The sequence below is a fragment of the Thermobia domestica genome, chromosome 6, assembly GCF_964235325.1.
Source record: "Thermobia domestica chromosome 6, izTheDome1.hap1.1, whole genome shotgun sequence".
NCBI lineage: Eukaryota > Metazoa > Arthropoda > Insecta > Zygentoma > Lepismatidae > Thermobia > Thermobia domestica.
This window is the reverse complement of record NC_137459.1, coordinates 152,489,888-152,506,743: the sequence shown is the minus strand read 5'-3', so window position 1 is coordinate 152,506,743 and position 16,856 is coordinate 152,489,888. Positions and strand designations below refer to the sequence as shown.

Here is a 16,856-nt window from a genome sequence, read left to right as displayed (position 1 = left end):
TTGAAGAGTGATCCCAGTGTACAAGTTAATGTTAAATACATGTGTACCGGTAATGTAACCAAACCTAACAACAGAGATGGAAGTCAAGATAATTGGCGAAGAGAAGAGTGGATCGATAAAAGGAGAAAGAAGTCAGACAGAAATTATCCGCCTGACAACAATGCGGCTACATCTATGAAGCACAACAAAGAACCATCGGATGCTCCGAGGGAGTCTTCGCGGAACAGAGACCATGGCAGGACAGACTACCGTGGATGTCATGTAAAGAACAAGTATAGATCCATTAGGAGACACGATATTTCACCACCAGTGAAACGAATGAGAACCGAACCTAATTTTACCGGTAATGTAAACGAACCTAATCCTAATAGCAACAGTAATAGTAATTGTATAACCGAACCTAATCTTAGTAGTAATAGCAATAGCAGTCGCACTACATGTAGAAAGCATGTGGTCATTAGATCTGATTTTCTTCGAATTAGATTTCGTAGAAAAATCATAGATGGCAAGAATTCTCAAAGTAAGAAACGAAGAATTGTAGAAGTAAATATCGCGCAATACTATACTCCTATTTACGACTTTCAATGTAACTTATATGAAGTCGTTGGACATGTAACTTAAGCTAAAGTTACGGTGTGAGATAATGTAAAGGGGAAACTTAGTATTCCAAAGAGAAAAACGAAAATATTTTAAGGATATGTGAGTTGCTTTAATGCGTTTTACTTTATGTTATTTAATCTTTGAGTTTATATCTATAACAGTAAATACTCAATTTATGTTAACATATGTCTTAATGTTATGTATTTTATTTGATATTTGTATTTCACACTATTCAGGTGTTTTCCTATGATTGCAAAACGCAATATTAATCGCATTATTCATGTTTCATGTTATAAAGTATATTTGAAAGCATCTTTGTAATGCGAGGATATATATTGAAGTTAATAATGTATGTTTTCTAAAAGGAATTTGTATTTAAACAATTCTTACTTTTGTGTCCTTGTTACATTCGAATTATATGTTAATAATATAAATGTTAAAGAATAAAAAATGATATTTTTAATGTAGACGCATGAAAGTAATGACCATTATGTAAAATTGATGTCATGTATTTCATGGAAAGAAGTACGAGTAATGAAATTCAAAATTTATACGTTTTTTAAAGAACTTCGAAATTAAATGTTATTACGGATTCAGTTTTGATTTGCCTAGAATAAATGTATATCAACATCTTTAGTTATTGACCCAAAGTCAAAGATTTAAATGTGTTAACAATTAACCTTTTTTATGGCCCATAACGGACTTAAATTAAGTGACCGTAATTTTTGTGTGCCTTGTAATCAACGATTATAATGAAATATAATTAATAATAATGTTTTTAATGTAAAAATAAGAAAATGCATGTGTATTATGATATGGTATATTTTGTATGTACGAGGGGCACTTTAAAAGTATGTTAAGGATAACGGTCCAGAGTTCTTTTCCTTTTATTAAATAAAATAAATAAAAGAAAAGTGCGTCGAGCGCCATAATATACAACCGTATGTTGTATATTTTTACTTGTAACGATTATTAACTTGTAATTTTGGGCCGTAAGGTATTTTAAATATGTACTAGGCTGATTCTATTTGAAAAAGAGAAAGAAAAAGAAATAAGGTAGATATAATGTCAATATAAAAAGATATTCAAATGTTTTTAAATAATAGGATTTTGGAATGTCGTTGTCAGGACAACCGAAAATAAATAGTTTTATGGAGTGGGTTAAGCAGACATATTAGAAAGTAGTGTAAAAAGTATGTGTACACTTCTCCATTTCATTTATTAAAGATAAGTACATAAAGGATACATTGATGTATTTTAATGGGCTCAACAATTAATTTGATAAACGAACCGTTCTAGACGGTGTAACTTAAGGGAGAGGAAGGGGGAGAGACATTTAAAAAAGATCGAAAATGGCCTATATTAGTGTCGAATCTATAATTTTTGGGGTCGCTGATATGAACAGTGACATTCCTGATCCCGTTTAAATCCAAATTCAGCCCCGCAACTTGAGGGAGGGAGAGATATATAAAATGATCGAAACGACCAATATCACTGTTGAATTCATAGTTGTCGGGGTCGCTGAGATGAACGATGACATTTCCGATGCCGTGCCCTGCAACATGGGGAGGGGGATATATAAAAATCATTGAAAATAGCCGATATCAAAGAGCGCTAAAGTAATAGTAAAAAGTGACTGACTAACTTAACACATTACTATTTTTTCTTAATTTAACCCACCGAAGCGGGCAATTTATGCTAGTATATTCTGAAAATCAAATGAATGACATTTAGAAACAGATTTCTTTATTTGGAACCCCAGAATCTATATGTAATCAATAATATATTAACAAGTACAATATAAGTACAATACAAGCAATGAACAAGTGCAATTTTAAAACAAATGAAACTGCCTGTCTTTGGTTCTTCAGGGTATATTACGTATTTAGGAAATTCATTGTTATGAGGTTAAAATAATTTTACAAGAAGTACTCCTTTAAGACAATGATTTGTTTCCTAAACTTTTACAGCTACCTCACACTTACTACTTAGAAACACACAAAGTATAGACTTCACTTGAAACTGAGGTTCCAGTCTATCTTTATAATCATTATTAGCTTCTGTGAAAGAAGAAAACAGTATATTTGAACGAGATTTGGAAAAAAGAATTTAATATCAGTATGCACGCGATGTTAGTTTTGTATTTATTTTCTTTGTCAGCAGCAAGGCAATGTAAGACAAAACCTACAGTTTAAAGTGGAAACTAAACTATTGTAATGTGTTCGATGCTTTCACACCGGGAATCGAACCCGCGATCTTGTACAAAAAAGGCAGGAATACTAGCTACTAGACGATGCATAACAGTATATTAACATATAGACGAATATTTAGTTTACGCACTAAGATCCACTCGGGAATGATGGAGAAAACAAGTAAATGATAAAGTACAGTATTACTTCGGAAGAGATATATATATATGAAAACCGAAGGTAAGTTTCGCATGCTGTGTAACTACCAAGTGGCATAGATCGTTGAAACTTCAACCATACATAGAAAGTAGGGCTATAGTATGATGGAGAGAACACAAACACCTGATTAGGAGAACAAAAATTGCAGTTTTATACAGAGGCAATAACTTACACTGAAAGCACTGCCACACATAACCCACTTGATTTACAGGAGGCGTAAAAAAAAAAGTCCTTGAAACATGTGTGATCACGGGTAGCGATGCATGTTCTGTAACATCCCGTATGCTGCTCACAACGTTGGTAATGAGTTGTTGTGGTATCGAGTTCTATTATTTGAGCAGCGCTGTTGACAAGTAATGGATGGTCGTATGTGATCTAGACGTGCTACAAAATCGTCTCCCCATAGTATCTCAAACATGCTCGATGGAATCAATTCATAGTAACTGACAGGCCAGCCCATTCGCCGAATATTCTTCCGTTTCAAGAGTTCCGGTGCCTGCGCTGTTCGATATGATCGCGCATTATCATCCGTAAAATAGTTGGGCCCGCCCGCACCTATGAAAAGACGAACGGGGGAAGCACTGCCACAATAATGTTGGCCGGTGTGTGCACCGCGATTAAAAATTGCGGTCGGTATGCTCATGCAACATTACTTCTCCACATAGAAACACAGGATCATCAAACTGACTATATTCGACAATGTTCCTGGGTTCATTGTGTGTTCCCACCTCTCGCCAAATAAATGTGCGTCAAGAATTATTATTCATACTGAATGTACTCTTATCGGAGAGTACAACGCGACCCCACTCCTCGGTCCAGTTCTGATGTTCTTGACAACGCCGCAACCGGTGCTGTCGATGTGCGGACGTTAACGGAATACAATGTAAAGGCCGTCGGGCAAAAAGACCAATCCCATACAGTCGACGTGTCTGTCTGGAGCGCGAGATTTGGCGGATTTCAGTTCTCTTAAATGTGTTTGTAATTGCACGTGCTGTTTGATGTCTGTCCTTTCTTGCCTGTTGCAGAATGTAGTGGTCGTCCTCTGCTGTAGTTGACCGTGGTCCACCACCACCTCACCTTCGCACAGCATTGCCATTGGTTCGGTATGCTCCTCATCAGGGTGGAAAAAAAATCATGATTTTTTTTTTAAAATCATTTTTGTTGATTTTTTTGATTTAAATCAAATCTTTCTTCTCGCGTAATACAAGTCACGAACTGAAGATAAAACATTAGGAATTAATATTAAATGTTAATTATGCCATTTAAGTGCAAGTATTGGGCTTGAATTTTGAATTGATTGCCAGTCGTTAACTTATTTCAATCCTAAATAGAGATGCAAGGGTCCGGAAAAAAAAAAAAAACATTTTTTTTTGGGGGGGGAACGGTTTTTTCTGCTTCGCTTTTTTGCTTGGGAAATTTTGGGCTTTTTTCCAAATTCTGCTTTAAATTGATAAAGCAGGTTTTGTTTCGCTTCTCTACAACACAAAAAATCATTTAAGTAGTAGGCCTAGTGGATGCAGATAATAATACAAAACCTCGAAAATGAACATGAATTTCGAAAACCTATTTCAAACAATTTTAATTAACACATTTTTATTATGAATCTCAAAAAATTAATCCATGTATATAATAAGTTGCAGTTAAGATTTAACTTTCTTATGCATTATACGCAATATTTTTTATTGTGAATTAAAAATACAAAAACAAAGAAAAACTGTTAAATGACATACAGAATTTATTATACTGTGTGTGAGAGTTCAAACAAATAACACATCGGGAAGATAATATATTTACAGAACAAACTCGCAAAACAAATTTAAGTTTCGACGCCGTAGCCTTCTCAAAAATAACATGTTCTCTTTGTTGATTACGTATATCAAGTAGCTCAAGTAGTACAACGTTGGCTTCGCATTCGGGAGGTCATGGGTTCGATTCTCACTGCCGACCATCCTGACGGGTTTTTCAGTGTTTCCCTCAGTCCTACCAGGCAAATGCCGGGATGGTACCTACTAAAACAGGCCTTGGCCAATATCTTCCCAAATCCTTTCCATGTTGTTGTTAGATATCCAGTATAAAATAGCCTCTAAGCTGCATCTGGTGATTGTTTAATAAATAAATAAATATCAATCCCTCGTCAATCTATTATAGCCTATAAGTTTATTATGTCTGATTTCCGAGACTTTAATAAACATTCGTACTATATTAACAACGAAAAATAATCATTGTTTTATTACAATTCAACGTATTACTTTAAAAGATTGAAAAATTGCAATCTTTGTATGGGACGCTCAAAAATCACCTAATTTGTTAATGGACCTCTTGCTTCCACATTTGCTACCCCTACAGAAACTTCTTTGAAATGGAACAGAAATGTTGAAAATGTATTTTCTATTCATTTATTACATACGTAATAATCTGTTACCACCTTTCAGGTGCTTCGGACCTGCAAAATCGGTAAAGTCCCAAATTCTGCAATGCACTGACTGTTTAGTGTCAGGAAAGTACTGAATTTTCTGTTCATGGACCATATGCGTAATACTGTTCATCTGAGCATTTGGTTTCCAAGGCTCTGGAATATATAACCACCATCACGGTTTACCCAGTCCTGAAGGTTTCTGAATTTTTAACAAGAATTCAACATGTCATTACGGAACTTTCCTTAAAAAAAAGAAAAAAAGAAAAGAAAAGAAAAAAGAAAGAAAAAACTATGAAATACATTTACGTCAAGCACAACAAACATGAGTGAATGGTTACCTTTTTCGCTTCTATTGGGAAATCCGGGATTCAGTCCCGCATTCGACCACTCCGACAAAAGTTCTTAATTCCATCTGTGAAAATAGGGATAGTGCGTGTACTGCGATTCCTAGCTGATTTCATTTCTTATGTTTTAAATTATTGTTATTACTAATTACCAGTAATGACGGATTTGCGAACAGGGTTAGGGTGGGGGTGTTTTTCGGACTGAAGCCTCTTCTCCGAAATTACGGAATTTCTAAAACAAACGAAATTTTAGTTACCGTATGTCTTTACTCATAAACTTCAAGCTAGCCTCAAATGAAAAATCAAGCATTTTTAGAAAAAAACTAACCATTAATAAAAAAAAAAAAAAAAACACTTTTCTAAATCCGTACTGATTATTTGTATAAAATGGTATTCAAGGTTGCATCCGGAAAATTATTGCTACATCATTACCCAGCTACAGTATAACAGAAATGTGGAAGTATGCTCTGACGGATATATTGAAAAACATAAGTTTAACTATGTGCCAGAAACTAGAGTACTAAGTTCTAAGAAATAAAACACGAATAACTAAAAATGAAATGATCTAAAGAAGAAAAAAATGTCGATAACTCAGAAGTTAAAATAAAGTTATATAGCCTCTAAAATTGCTCTCAAATACTACGTACTTAACGCTTAATTCATAAAACATGTGCTCCATCCATCATGATTGTGAATTCTAGACGGAAATATGGCATTTAGGCCATGAAATCTTGTTTAAGTATAGAGTATACTATAAGAAAGCTATTTATATAGAAAAATCATGAAAATGAAAAAAAAAGCCAAAATTTCCGTTTTTTCCCTAAAAAGCCGGCTTTTTATGTGAAAAAACATCAATTCAAAAAAGCCGGCTATTTTGCATCTCTAATCGCAAACAATGTTTCTTAAGCACTAAGGAAAAAGTACGGCGACATTTATCAACATGATACTTTTTTTTTTTTTTTTTTTACAAAAGTTACATATTTGGCAGGGGCTTACCAAAAAAAAAAAAGAAAAAAAAAAGAAACTAGCTTGCGGTACGAAATACATATAAAATACGCCAATTTTGCCTAAAGCTATAGGGCCGTATGAAGTCATTTTGGCACATGATTAGTGCCATACTAAAGAGTTCGACTAACGTAAGGTTCCTGTAGTAGTCAGGCATTTAGTATGACGTTAATCATACTTGAAAACGACTCTGCATAAGGCGGATAAAATCTAAAAATGATTTAAGTTTCGGAGAGGGAATCGGACCCCTTTATCTAGGAACAAACAAACAGACGCGCACACAAAATAATTTTTATCTTAAATGTCCATGGTGATTTTCTCGTTGGAATAGATAACGATTTAAAAACCTTATGTAACGAAGATAAGAAAGCAGAATTCCTCCGTTACCCGTTCAAAACGGGATTTTCCCTAACCATACTCTGCATGAAACACTCGTTTTCATACTGCGCTGTACATACATTTGCATCTTATTGTATTATGATTATCTTCCATAATTGAAATAACACAACAGAAGCTGAATTTTACTTATTTTCACTTTAAATTAATTTATTTCGGAATTTGATTTAAATCAACGATTTTTATTTTAAAAAATCAAGTGATTTAAACCTCGATGCTCCTCATGCACATGAAACAATGCTGTAAGCAATATCGAACTCCTGGGGCCACATCATTCTTCCAACTTTCCAACGATTCTTCCCCGTGTGAAATCACCCAAACGTTCTCTCTGGCCGTGTTGTTGTAAGTAACACTACCACAACGCATCTTCTCTCTGACTGACACACTGTCTCGTCTCTTCAACTGCTTCGTGTTGGGGAAGCACTGACATATTCGCCGCTACTGCCACGCTATGCAACGTCTTCCTGTCTAAGCACATATGAGAGACCTCTGCCAACATACTGCCGGGTATTTAATCATTTCATTCGATTACGCAATACCTTATATTGCTTTATTTTGTCTAAGTTTTGCACACCAGTGTACATTCGCACCAAACTCTCACAGCACACCTGCGATGAAACTAACGCTGCACCACTCATACATTAGGTAGCAACAACATACAAAAGATGTAAAATATTCATTCATAATCGTTAATTAACACATTTCAAACAATGAAAAAAATGAAATGAAATCTTTGAGTTTTAGGTCCCACGGTTATGCCGGTTAGGCTAAAGGAGACGGTGATGATGAGAGATGAGTGAAATGGTGGAATGAAGAAAGTGGGAGGAAACGGGAGAACCCCGAGAAAACCCACGAGCACGGTGTTTGTCCACCACAAAGTTCACTTGGTGGGGTCTGGGACTGAACCCGGGACCCCAAGCACCAGAGGTGAACGCTCTACCACTGAGCCACCGCGCCCCCCTATTTCAAACAATGAATTAAAGAACATATCTTAACATAGGCCCTTCTATTTAAGCACTCTGAACACAGAAGGTGGTCACAAGTGACATTTAAGTTGTCTTATTATAACAGTAGTTAGATGTTTAAAGTTACGAAATAAATGTAACAGAAAACTTACATATCTATGTGGACTTGAATACACTACTGGATTTCCAACCTTTCGCAAGTAGCTCATAAGAAAGTCCTTGGCCATGTTAATTTTGGTTGGATTTCCTTCAAACAACTGGACAATATCAACAATTCGGTGAGGAACAGATCGTACAAACGTCGATGACGATGGAAGGAGGTGAGGAAAGAGAGATATAACCTAAAAAGTGAAAGAAAATTAGCATTAGCCATGCGTTAATATTAATAAGTGAACGCAAAAAAACAAGGAATAATGACGAAAACTACTACTTTTTCCAATGAGTTTCAAACTAATTTTTGATCGTTGACTAAGATCTTGAACGGGATTAAGTTTTGTAGAGAGTCTGAAGACGCAATACTTGACTAACTATAAAGAAAATAAATCAGAACTAACATTACGTCACATTTATATGTTGACATTCCTTGATTTTACTTTCTACTCTATTGATGTCAATGTATATATAACAAGTTAAAAAAAAAATGTATCATTGCAGGAATAAACTAACTACAAAGAAGAATTATTGGTGGTAAATTATCTTTTCCGTAGTATCAAGATAGCATCTATAAAAATAAAAATGTCTTTATTTTAACAGAGCTAAAGCATCACCTCCAAAATCACAATCTCGATCAAATAGAAATAAGCACCATACCGCAAGACTTGAAAATACCAACACAGTTGTCCTTTTGATCTACTCTCGCAACAAAATGAAATAGAGATATTTAACAATTTAATGGAAGAACCTGAAGTTGGAAACACATCAGGTATGTTAGGGCAAACTTCTTACTACGTGAAGAACAATAAAACAGCAGTGTGGAGTGAACTTGGCAGACTATGATAGTGTATAATGGGCGACCTCTCTGGTTACCAAAGAGCGAATTGTTGGTGCTCAGTCAAGTGATGCGAGCGTGACTAAAGTGGCAAGTGTGTTGGGTGTGTCGCGAAGGACAGTAGTCTGAAGAAAACCTTCAGTGACAGGTCTCACCGAGGATTAGAGAGAACTGTCACTCAGATCCATCGTGCGACTGCGGTGCAAGTGACGGAGGAACTTAAGTATCATCTCCCATAGTCTATGTCCACAATCACAGTCCGCCGCGAGTTATATGTGACGGATATACATGATCGGGTGTCATTGGAGGAACCGCTAATAAGTACCACAACGTTTTATCTCGACGTCAATGCAGCGTGGGCCACTGATGACTGGAAACGTGTAATATGGTCGGATGAGTCATGCTTCTCCTTATTTCAAACTACGGGGAGTGTATGTCTGGTGGATGTTTAAAGAAGCGTATGATCTGCAGTGTATCCGCCAAACCGTGAAACATGGCGGTGGCTCTGTTATGACATAGGCCGCAATATCCTGGTTTTCAGTAGGCCCTGGGTTGACGCTTAACAGTCGCGTCACTGCTTGTGATTATGTCGCCATTTTAGGATACTATCTGAATCCTATACTGAAGATGTTGCTTCCGGTCAATGACATCATATTCTAGAAAAGATAATGCACCCATTCACACAGATAGAGCTGCTGTGATGATTTAAGGATCATCGTGATTAAGTTGAACACCCTCCTTGGCCCGCCTAATCCCCGGACCTCAACATAATTGAACATCCGTTTTGGATACTCGAATCTGGTGCAGAATTCCGCCTACAACTTTCTCAAGAAACTGAGTGATGGATTCCACTTGCTAGTATTCACTACCGCTATAATCCCATTCCATGTCGCATCAGATCTGTTCTGAGGACCAAAGATGGTCCAACGTCATATTAATCAGGTAAATTGGACTTCTTACAGGTTTCCCACAGTTATGCCCTTTTGGCTGAAGGAAGCAGATGATTAAGGAAACTGGATGGTCATGAAATAATTGGGAATGAGAATGTGGGAAGGACAGGAGAATCCCGAGAAATCACACGAACACGATATTATCCACCGCAAATTCACATGGCCTGGGACCGAGCCAAGGGCTCCTCGCAACATATGTGAACGCTCTACCGCTGAGCCTCTGTGCGCCCCTTTACTTTAGCGACCGCTTGGCAATTCTGTGTTTACATGATTTGCTGACCACAAGGCATCCGTAGCCGACGAAGTTTCTTCAGAGGTAAGAGTTCAAAATTAAACTAGGTAAAGTGTAGGTAACTTTCTCCTTTTGTTTCATTTTATCATTTCTCATAGACGAAGTACTACACAAAGATACATCAGCTTTCTTAACAAAATCCAATATCGACATCGCTGACCCAAGAACTCAATGAAGGTATTAACTGTAACAAAATTTGAAATCAAATATTAGTGAATATATGAAGAAAAAATGATACAGTGGAACAGAAATATCGTTAAATGGAGTAATGTGCGTATGTCTATGAAGAAGCTTTCGAATATCAGAACAAATATTACATATATATATATGAAGGACAAAAGGAAAAAGAGACTAGGAAATTTATTAGGGATTCCAAATAGACTGAAGCATTTATTTGAAACTAAATTCAAAATAAACAGAAGTTTTCCTCAATTTCAAAAAACTTAGGAGTCATTTTTCATTTTAACTGAAGAAATAACATTGAACAGAACTATCTCATATAATATCCTAAAAGTTTACGACAACCAATGATACCTCATTATAATAAATTTCTTCGCATCACAATAATACAAATCTTTAAATGAAACATTTACCACTACAGAAAAATCAAAAAGAAGCTGAGTAAATTTTTCACGACAAAATAGAAAGTATGCACAAACTGAAATAAACATTTTGAAGAGTGAACATTTCTCTACACTTCTGCATAGGAGCCGCTCACATCGAGAGATTTGTCCCAACAATACACCAAGCTTTCGATATCCATGTGACAGAAATCGTTCGGCCCAAAGTTAAACTATTGGCGTACAGCTGTGATGACTTCCCTGGCGCTGCGGAAGCGTTGACCAACAAGATATTTCTCTAGTGATACAAAAAATACACCGAAGTATGCATTGTTATGCACAATGACATCTTGTAAAGACTTAGTAAAACTGAGAGCAGCTTGTAGATGATCTAGTGTTGCCGGCCTGTCAGTGAGCAAAATATTTTCTGCTGACGAGGTTGTCTTGGAGGTTTTGGGTCGGAAGTGAGTTCATATATTTCCAAACCATGCTATGGTGCTTTCGTTCCGGGATGCAACGAAACACCTACTATTCATCTCCTGTAACAATGTGGTTAAAGAATGTGTTCCCATCTCTCTAGTACCGAAGCAAATGCTCAAGACTGCATTCCATCTGGTTCTTCATCTGCAATGTTGTGAGTTATCGGGGACATATCTCGGCGACACTTTGTGAGACGCACGCGCTTCATGAATGATGATGTACGTATTGCCATACGAAACATCCACTTCATACGCTATTGTTTGAATTGTTACCCGTAGTCTCACAAAATCGCTTCATTCACAGCGTGAACATTCACTTATATGTGGAATATACATGCCGTCCGAACACTCTTACACCCTGCTTTGAACTTTGCACACCAATAAGGCAAGTTTGTGAATGTTAAACAAATGTTTACACACGTTGCACAAAACTCACGATAGATTTTAGGTGGTTTCTGTCTTTTCACTATAGAAACATGATTACATTCAACAGTTCTACCGTTTTGAATGTCTCGAACAATTTTCAAACAACTCACGTTGAGCATAAGCAAGGTGCACTCATCTGCCGTCTCGTGGAGAGGTGTAGTAATACATAGATTTCATTTTTTGTGAATACATTTTTGTTTTGCTGTGAAACATTTATTCAATTATATTTTGATTTTCCCTCTTAGTTTAACTTTCGATGTTTATGTAGGCTAAAGGAGGTGAATGATTCATCATAGTGGAATGATAACGTACAAGAAAAAGGATAATTCCCAAATTCTCCACTGGCACGATTTGTCCACCACTAATTCACAAGGTCTGGGAAAGAAACAAGAACTCATCGCACCAGAAGTGTATGTCCTATCATTAAGCACCTGTATACAACCAACATTAAGTAGAAGATGGCGGCAAACAAATGCAAATACAGAGGTGATGTAAAAAAGAAGGCGAGTTCCTTTTCCATTATCTATATGTAACCAATTGCTGGTGCGTCACTCTTAACCCGAGACAGCCCAAGGGGTGCCTCGGAGGCACCCTGGTTCACTTTTAATGCCATTATTCTTAATAGATATTTCGTTCCGTGTCTTGCGCTCTAGAATTCTCCTATCTCTTTGAAATACACCCTCTGATTGCGTTTCCTAAGCATTTTTTTTATTTTACCTAAAAAAAATAGGGTTATTTTTATACTAACGTAAAGGTCCAAGAGGTGCTTCTGAGGATTCTATTGAAATAGTACTTTTCTAATTATTTGATACTGTTTATTTTTTATTACCACTGACAAAAGGTTGCATACCAAAGCAGTGACCAGCCTTTTCTATTGATGACGCAAAATAAAAATGGTTGCGATGGGTTCAGGTAGCTTGTATATGCAGCAGGGAGTCTCAGAGGCACCCCTTGGGCCTTTTAAAGGTAAAATTCGCAAGAGCTGTCTTGGGTTAAAAGAAAATTCATCCCGTTAAAGGTTGTGCCTATGACTGAAAATTAGCTTGAAGTCCATTTGGAAAAAGGAGCTTACGGTATCTTTTATCACATTATTTTGTTTTCAATAATACATACGACTTAACACATGAAGCTCTAAACTAATACCACAGTGCAGAACAGCTTAAATTTATATTATGTCAATACGAAACAAAAAGAAATTTTTAGTTTCACTAACGTCAAGCCCTAAACAACTAAAAATATTGAAACAAGAGTAGCAAACTTCTATCATTCGACTCGATTGTCATTTGTGTTTGATTCCTCCCATTTCTAGTATAATACCATCCGCTCATATTCTACACAAACACTGAGCTTTAGTAAATAATAAAGGTATGCCGAATAAATGACTTCTCAAAGAATTACTTTTCCAATTGCTTTACAAAACTGAAAACATATGGCGCCACCAAACAAACAAACCCGGGACCACAGACATGAAAAGTGAGTGTATTAACCACTTGAATAGTAAACGATACTAATATTTCGAACTTTTTTTTTTGTTACGATTCCCTGTAAGACTGAAGTGTTAGTGAATTACTTGTGACACATTGACATAATTTTACGGAAAGCTTAATCACAGAAGTCTACATTTAATATCTTTTCAATATTCAAGAAGAAATTACAAAATTAATAATAATAATAATAATAATAATAATAATAATAAATAAGTAAAATCTGGAAATTTGGTAATCTCGAAATCAGTAAAATTTGGAAATTAACTTTACTCACCTCTCTCGCATCAACTTCGGTATCGATAAACAATTTCATCGCTTCATCAAAATTTCCATTTGAAAAATGGATAAAAGCAACGTTTTGTTGTATTCTCTCATTACCTGTCCTTAACCTCATTCTATTGATATTTTCTGGTACTCTTACACGTCCATCAGGTAGCAGAACCTAAATTAAGAAAGTACCATTACAAAATCAATTAATAAATTACAAAAATATATGTAAGATTGAAAGAATGTTAAATCATGTATCACAATAGTAAATTTCGCACAAAACAATAACCAGTATGGCATTTGATACGTTCTGTATTACGAGAACCTTTTATCGGTCTTATCTGTGCTTTTAAAACAACTACTATACATTTGTACGCGGTGCCTGCAGAATCTGATATATCACACAGTAATTATTTTTGAAATTATATGTTGACGTATTTATAGAAATATATGTATTTTACTCCCCGGATACAGAAATATCAGGTTGAGTCGAAACAAGGCAAAGCGAAGCACAGTGATCGTGCTCTGTTAGACCAATGACGTAGCTATCGCACAATGCCTCGGAACTTTCAAGTGGTCAGTACAGATTATGTCAGTTTGAGTTGTTATTAAGGATGAAGAAGTCGTCACTGTGGTCTCCTCAGACATTACTGCATAAGAAGGTATACCGCCGCAGCAGCTGTGTGTGTGATTGTGCAGTAAAATAAACAGGTATAGTAGGAAATATGTACAGACCAACAATTGTTAAAGCGTATACACGATATCTATCCGCGCTCATGAACAAGGTTCTCATGGATCCGTAACAAGGGAACCACAAACATCGACACAGATGATGATAGAGGGGTACAAGCGTCACAAACCACCATGACTTTCCATCTTCATCGGCTGGAGTTTGTCAGTAGATGGCCGAAATAAGTTCCTTAAGATATCAATGAGCAGCAAGCCCAGCAGCGAAGTGACATTTGTTTTAAATTCCTGAGAAATCCCAGTTCGGGAGACGAGTTGAGTTGATTTTGAGTTTAACGTCCCTTTTCAGCAGCGAGGCTATATGAGACGCGGACCTACTGATTAACGTGGAATCCGAACCACATGAGCTCCCGCCGGGAATCGAACCCGGGTCTTCCGCGCCAAAGGCGCGTACGCTAACCGCTTAGCCACGGAGGAGCTCCAAGTTCGGGAGACGGATCGTCACTGGTGATGTAAAGGGGTTTGATATGGAATCGCCAGACAACCAAAACCAATAGATCCAACCATTGCAGAATACTGCTTCGGTGGTGCAACGAGGAGCTTTGAAGTGAAGACAATATAGCACTTGGTAGAATTGTGATGGACCACTGTACTGGGAACTCACTCCGATGAGCGTACTGTAGACTGCAAATAATACGCTGAACAACTGAACTGCATGCATCGAATTCTCCGTCCCATTTTGATGAGATGAAAGCGCGTTCTACTTCAACTCAACTACGCTATTTATCACCGATCTAGAAAGGGGCAACAGAAACTCTCTGAATTGGAAGGGTTGCCACTTCTTCCGCATTCAGCATATACCAGTGATTTTCTGTCCTCCGATTACATGTTTCATTCTACAGGACTGACGCTTCAACAACTTAAAAAAGAGGTGCCGCCTCTTAACGCAGCCTACTAGTTCCTTCACTCAAGATTGCCGGGACGGTACTGTGCGGAATTAAACAGTTGGCCAGAAAGTTGTAAAAGACACCCAAAACCAGGCCTATACTTCGCTAAGTGACTTTCTACGCATGTTGCCCTTCTGATGATTAGGATTAGGAATCAGATTTCATCTATGGCTATGTTAATCGGTCACATATGAGGGATGACATCCCTCGGCGACTACCCGGGGAATTGAGGAAGAAAGTGAAATGAGGAAAACCTCACTCAGGATGGCTGGGCTGAAAAAGCTTTTTCAGTTTTTAGACCACGAGTCCTCACCGGCAATCGGACCCGGGAGCGCTCGTACCAACAGTGAGAGAGTTAGCGAGTACGCTGCGCGAGGCTACCCCGTTTTGCTGGTGTGAGGTCAATACAGCAGAAAATACATTTATCTCGATTTTCGATTCACCCTGGTATATGTGTTTCACCCTCCACATAAAACAAAAAGATTATGGTGTACAAATGGTGTAAATACAAGTTATCGGAGTTTGCACAGACTACGGGAAATGCAATTCAAAGAACCTCATTTGGTTATATACATATATATGAAGTAAAATACACAAAATACTGAAAACAATCACTCACTAGGGTTGGAAAAAATACAGTTTTTTTTTAATAAAAAAGAACAAAACGTGTTTAAAACATGAAAAATATGTTCAAAAAGTTTTATTTTTTTTTAAATATATTTCTCCCCTCCCTCTCTCCTAGGTTGGCTCGTCAAACAGAAACGATAAAAAACACCCAAGCCCCGACCCTCATATATGTTGAAAATTTGATCAAGATCGGTCGAGTGTTTCAGGAGTTATTAAGTTTTATTTATTTTTTATACCCCTTCCCCCTCTCCCAACCCACAGTTTTACCATCAAAGTGAATAGTCTAAAACCAGCCCAGCCTCGAACCTCATCCATGTTACAAATTTGATCGAGATCGGTCGGGCGATTCCGCAGTCTCAAACATAGTGATTTTCAATTTTATACATATAGATTTAAAAAAGTGAGAAATTTAAAATTTTGATTTATTCGAGAAAATATATATACACCACCCAAACAGCATATTTTCTAGGCTTTAAAATGGCACCTTTACCAATGTCTTAGGTCCTTTAGGGCAGCCGCAAATGTCAATCGAACAACTGTCACTAACGCAATTTTTGGTAAATTTTGAGACCTGTAATTTCGAAACCAGCTCAACTATCACCTTGAAATATCAGGGTTTACCAACTTCCAGTAGTACCAAGAACTGCACCAAATTTATTTAAAATCTGGCGCGGTAAGGGAGAATTGTTTGAAAATTGTGTGGATTTCACATGGAATGGCTATTAAACGAGAAAGAGACCTGTTAACTGTTTCAAATTCCGAAAAAAGAAAAACTATATTCTAATTCTAACTTTCAGTAGGTGTTTATTAAAAGTTCACGAATTTCTGATTTTTTCTCGACTTTCAACGAGTTGTCTTAACACTACTATTTCTTTAATGTTTAAAATGAAACCTCTGAAAACTCTTTACTTAAGATGAATGGGGTAAGTACACTTTAGTTGAATGCTATGAACATAAACAATTCACTCATCTATATATATTTGGTAATACCGGCTTGGTATCACGTTAACCA

General features: G+C 36.7%; 1 protein-coding gene across 2 annotated transcripts in view; it reads right to left on the bottom strand.

Moving 5' to 3' along the window:
* Positions 1-16,856, bottom strand: part of LOC145688272 (transforming growth factor-beta receptor-associated protein 1-like) — a 128,081-nt gene that overhangs the window by 56,009 nt on the left and 55,216 nt on the right. For both annotated transcript variants that reach the window (XM_081762267.1, XM_081762268.1), the window contains 2 exons: positions 13,591-13,758; positions 8,287-8,475 (listed from right to left, as the gene is read on the bottom strand). In XM_081762267.1, coding sequence (XP_081618393.1) covers positions 8,287-8,475; positions 13,591-13,758 — 357 coding nt within the window. The remainder of the gene's footprint in view (positions 1-8,286; positions 8,476-13,590; positions 13,759-16,856) is intronic.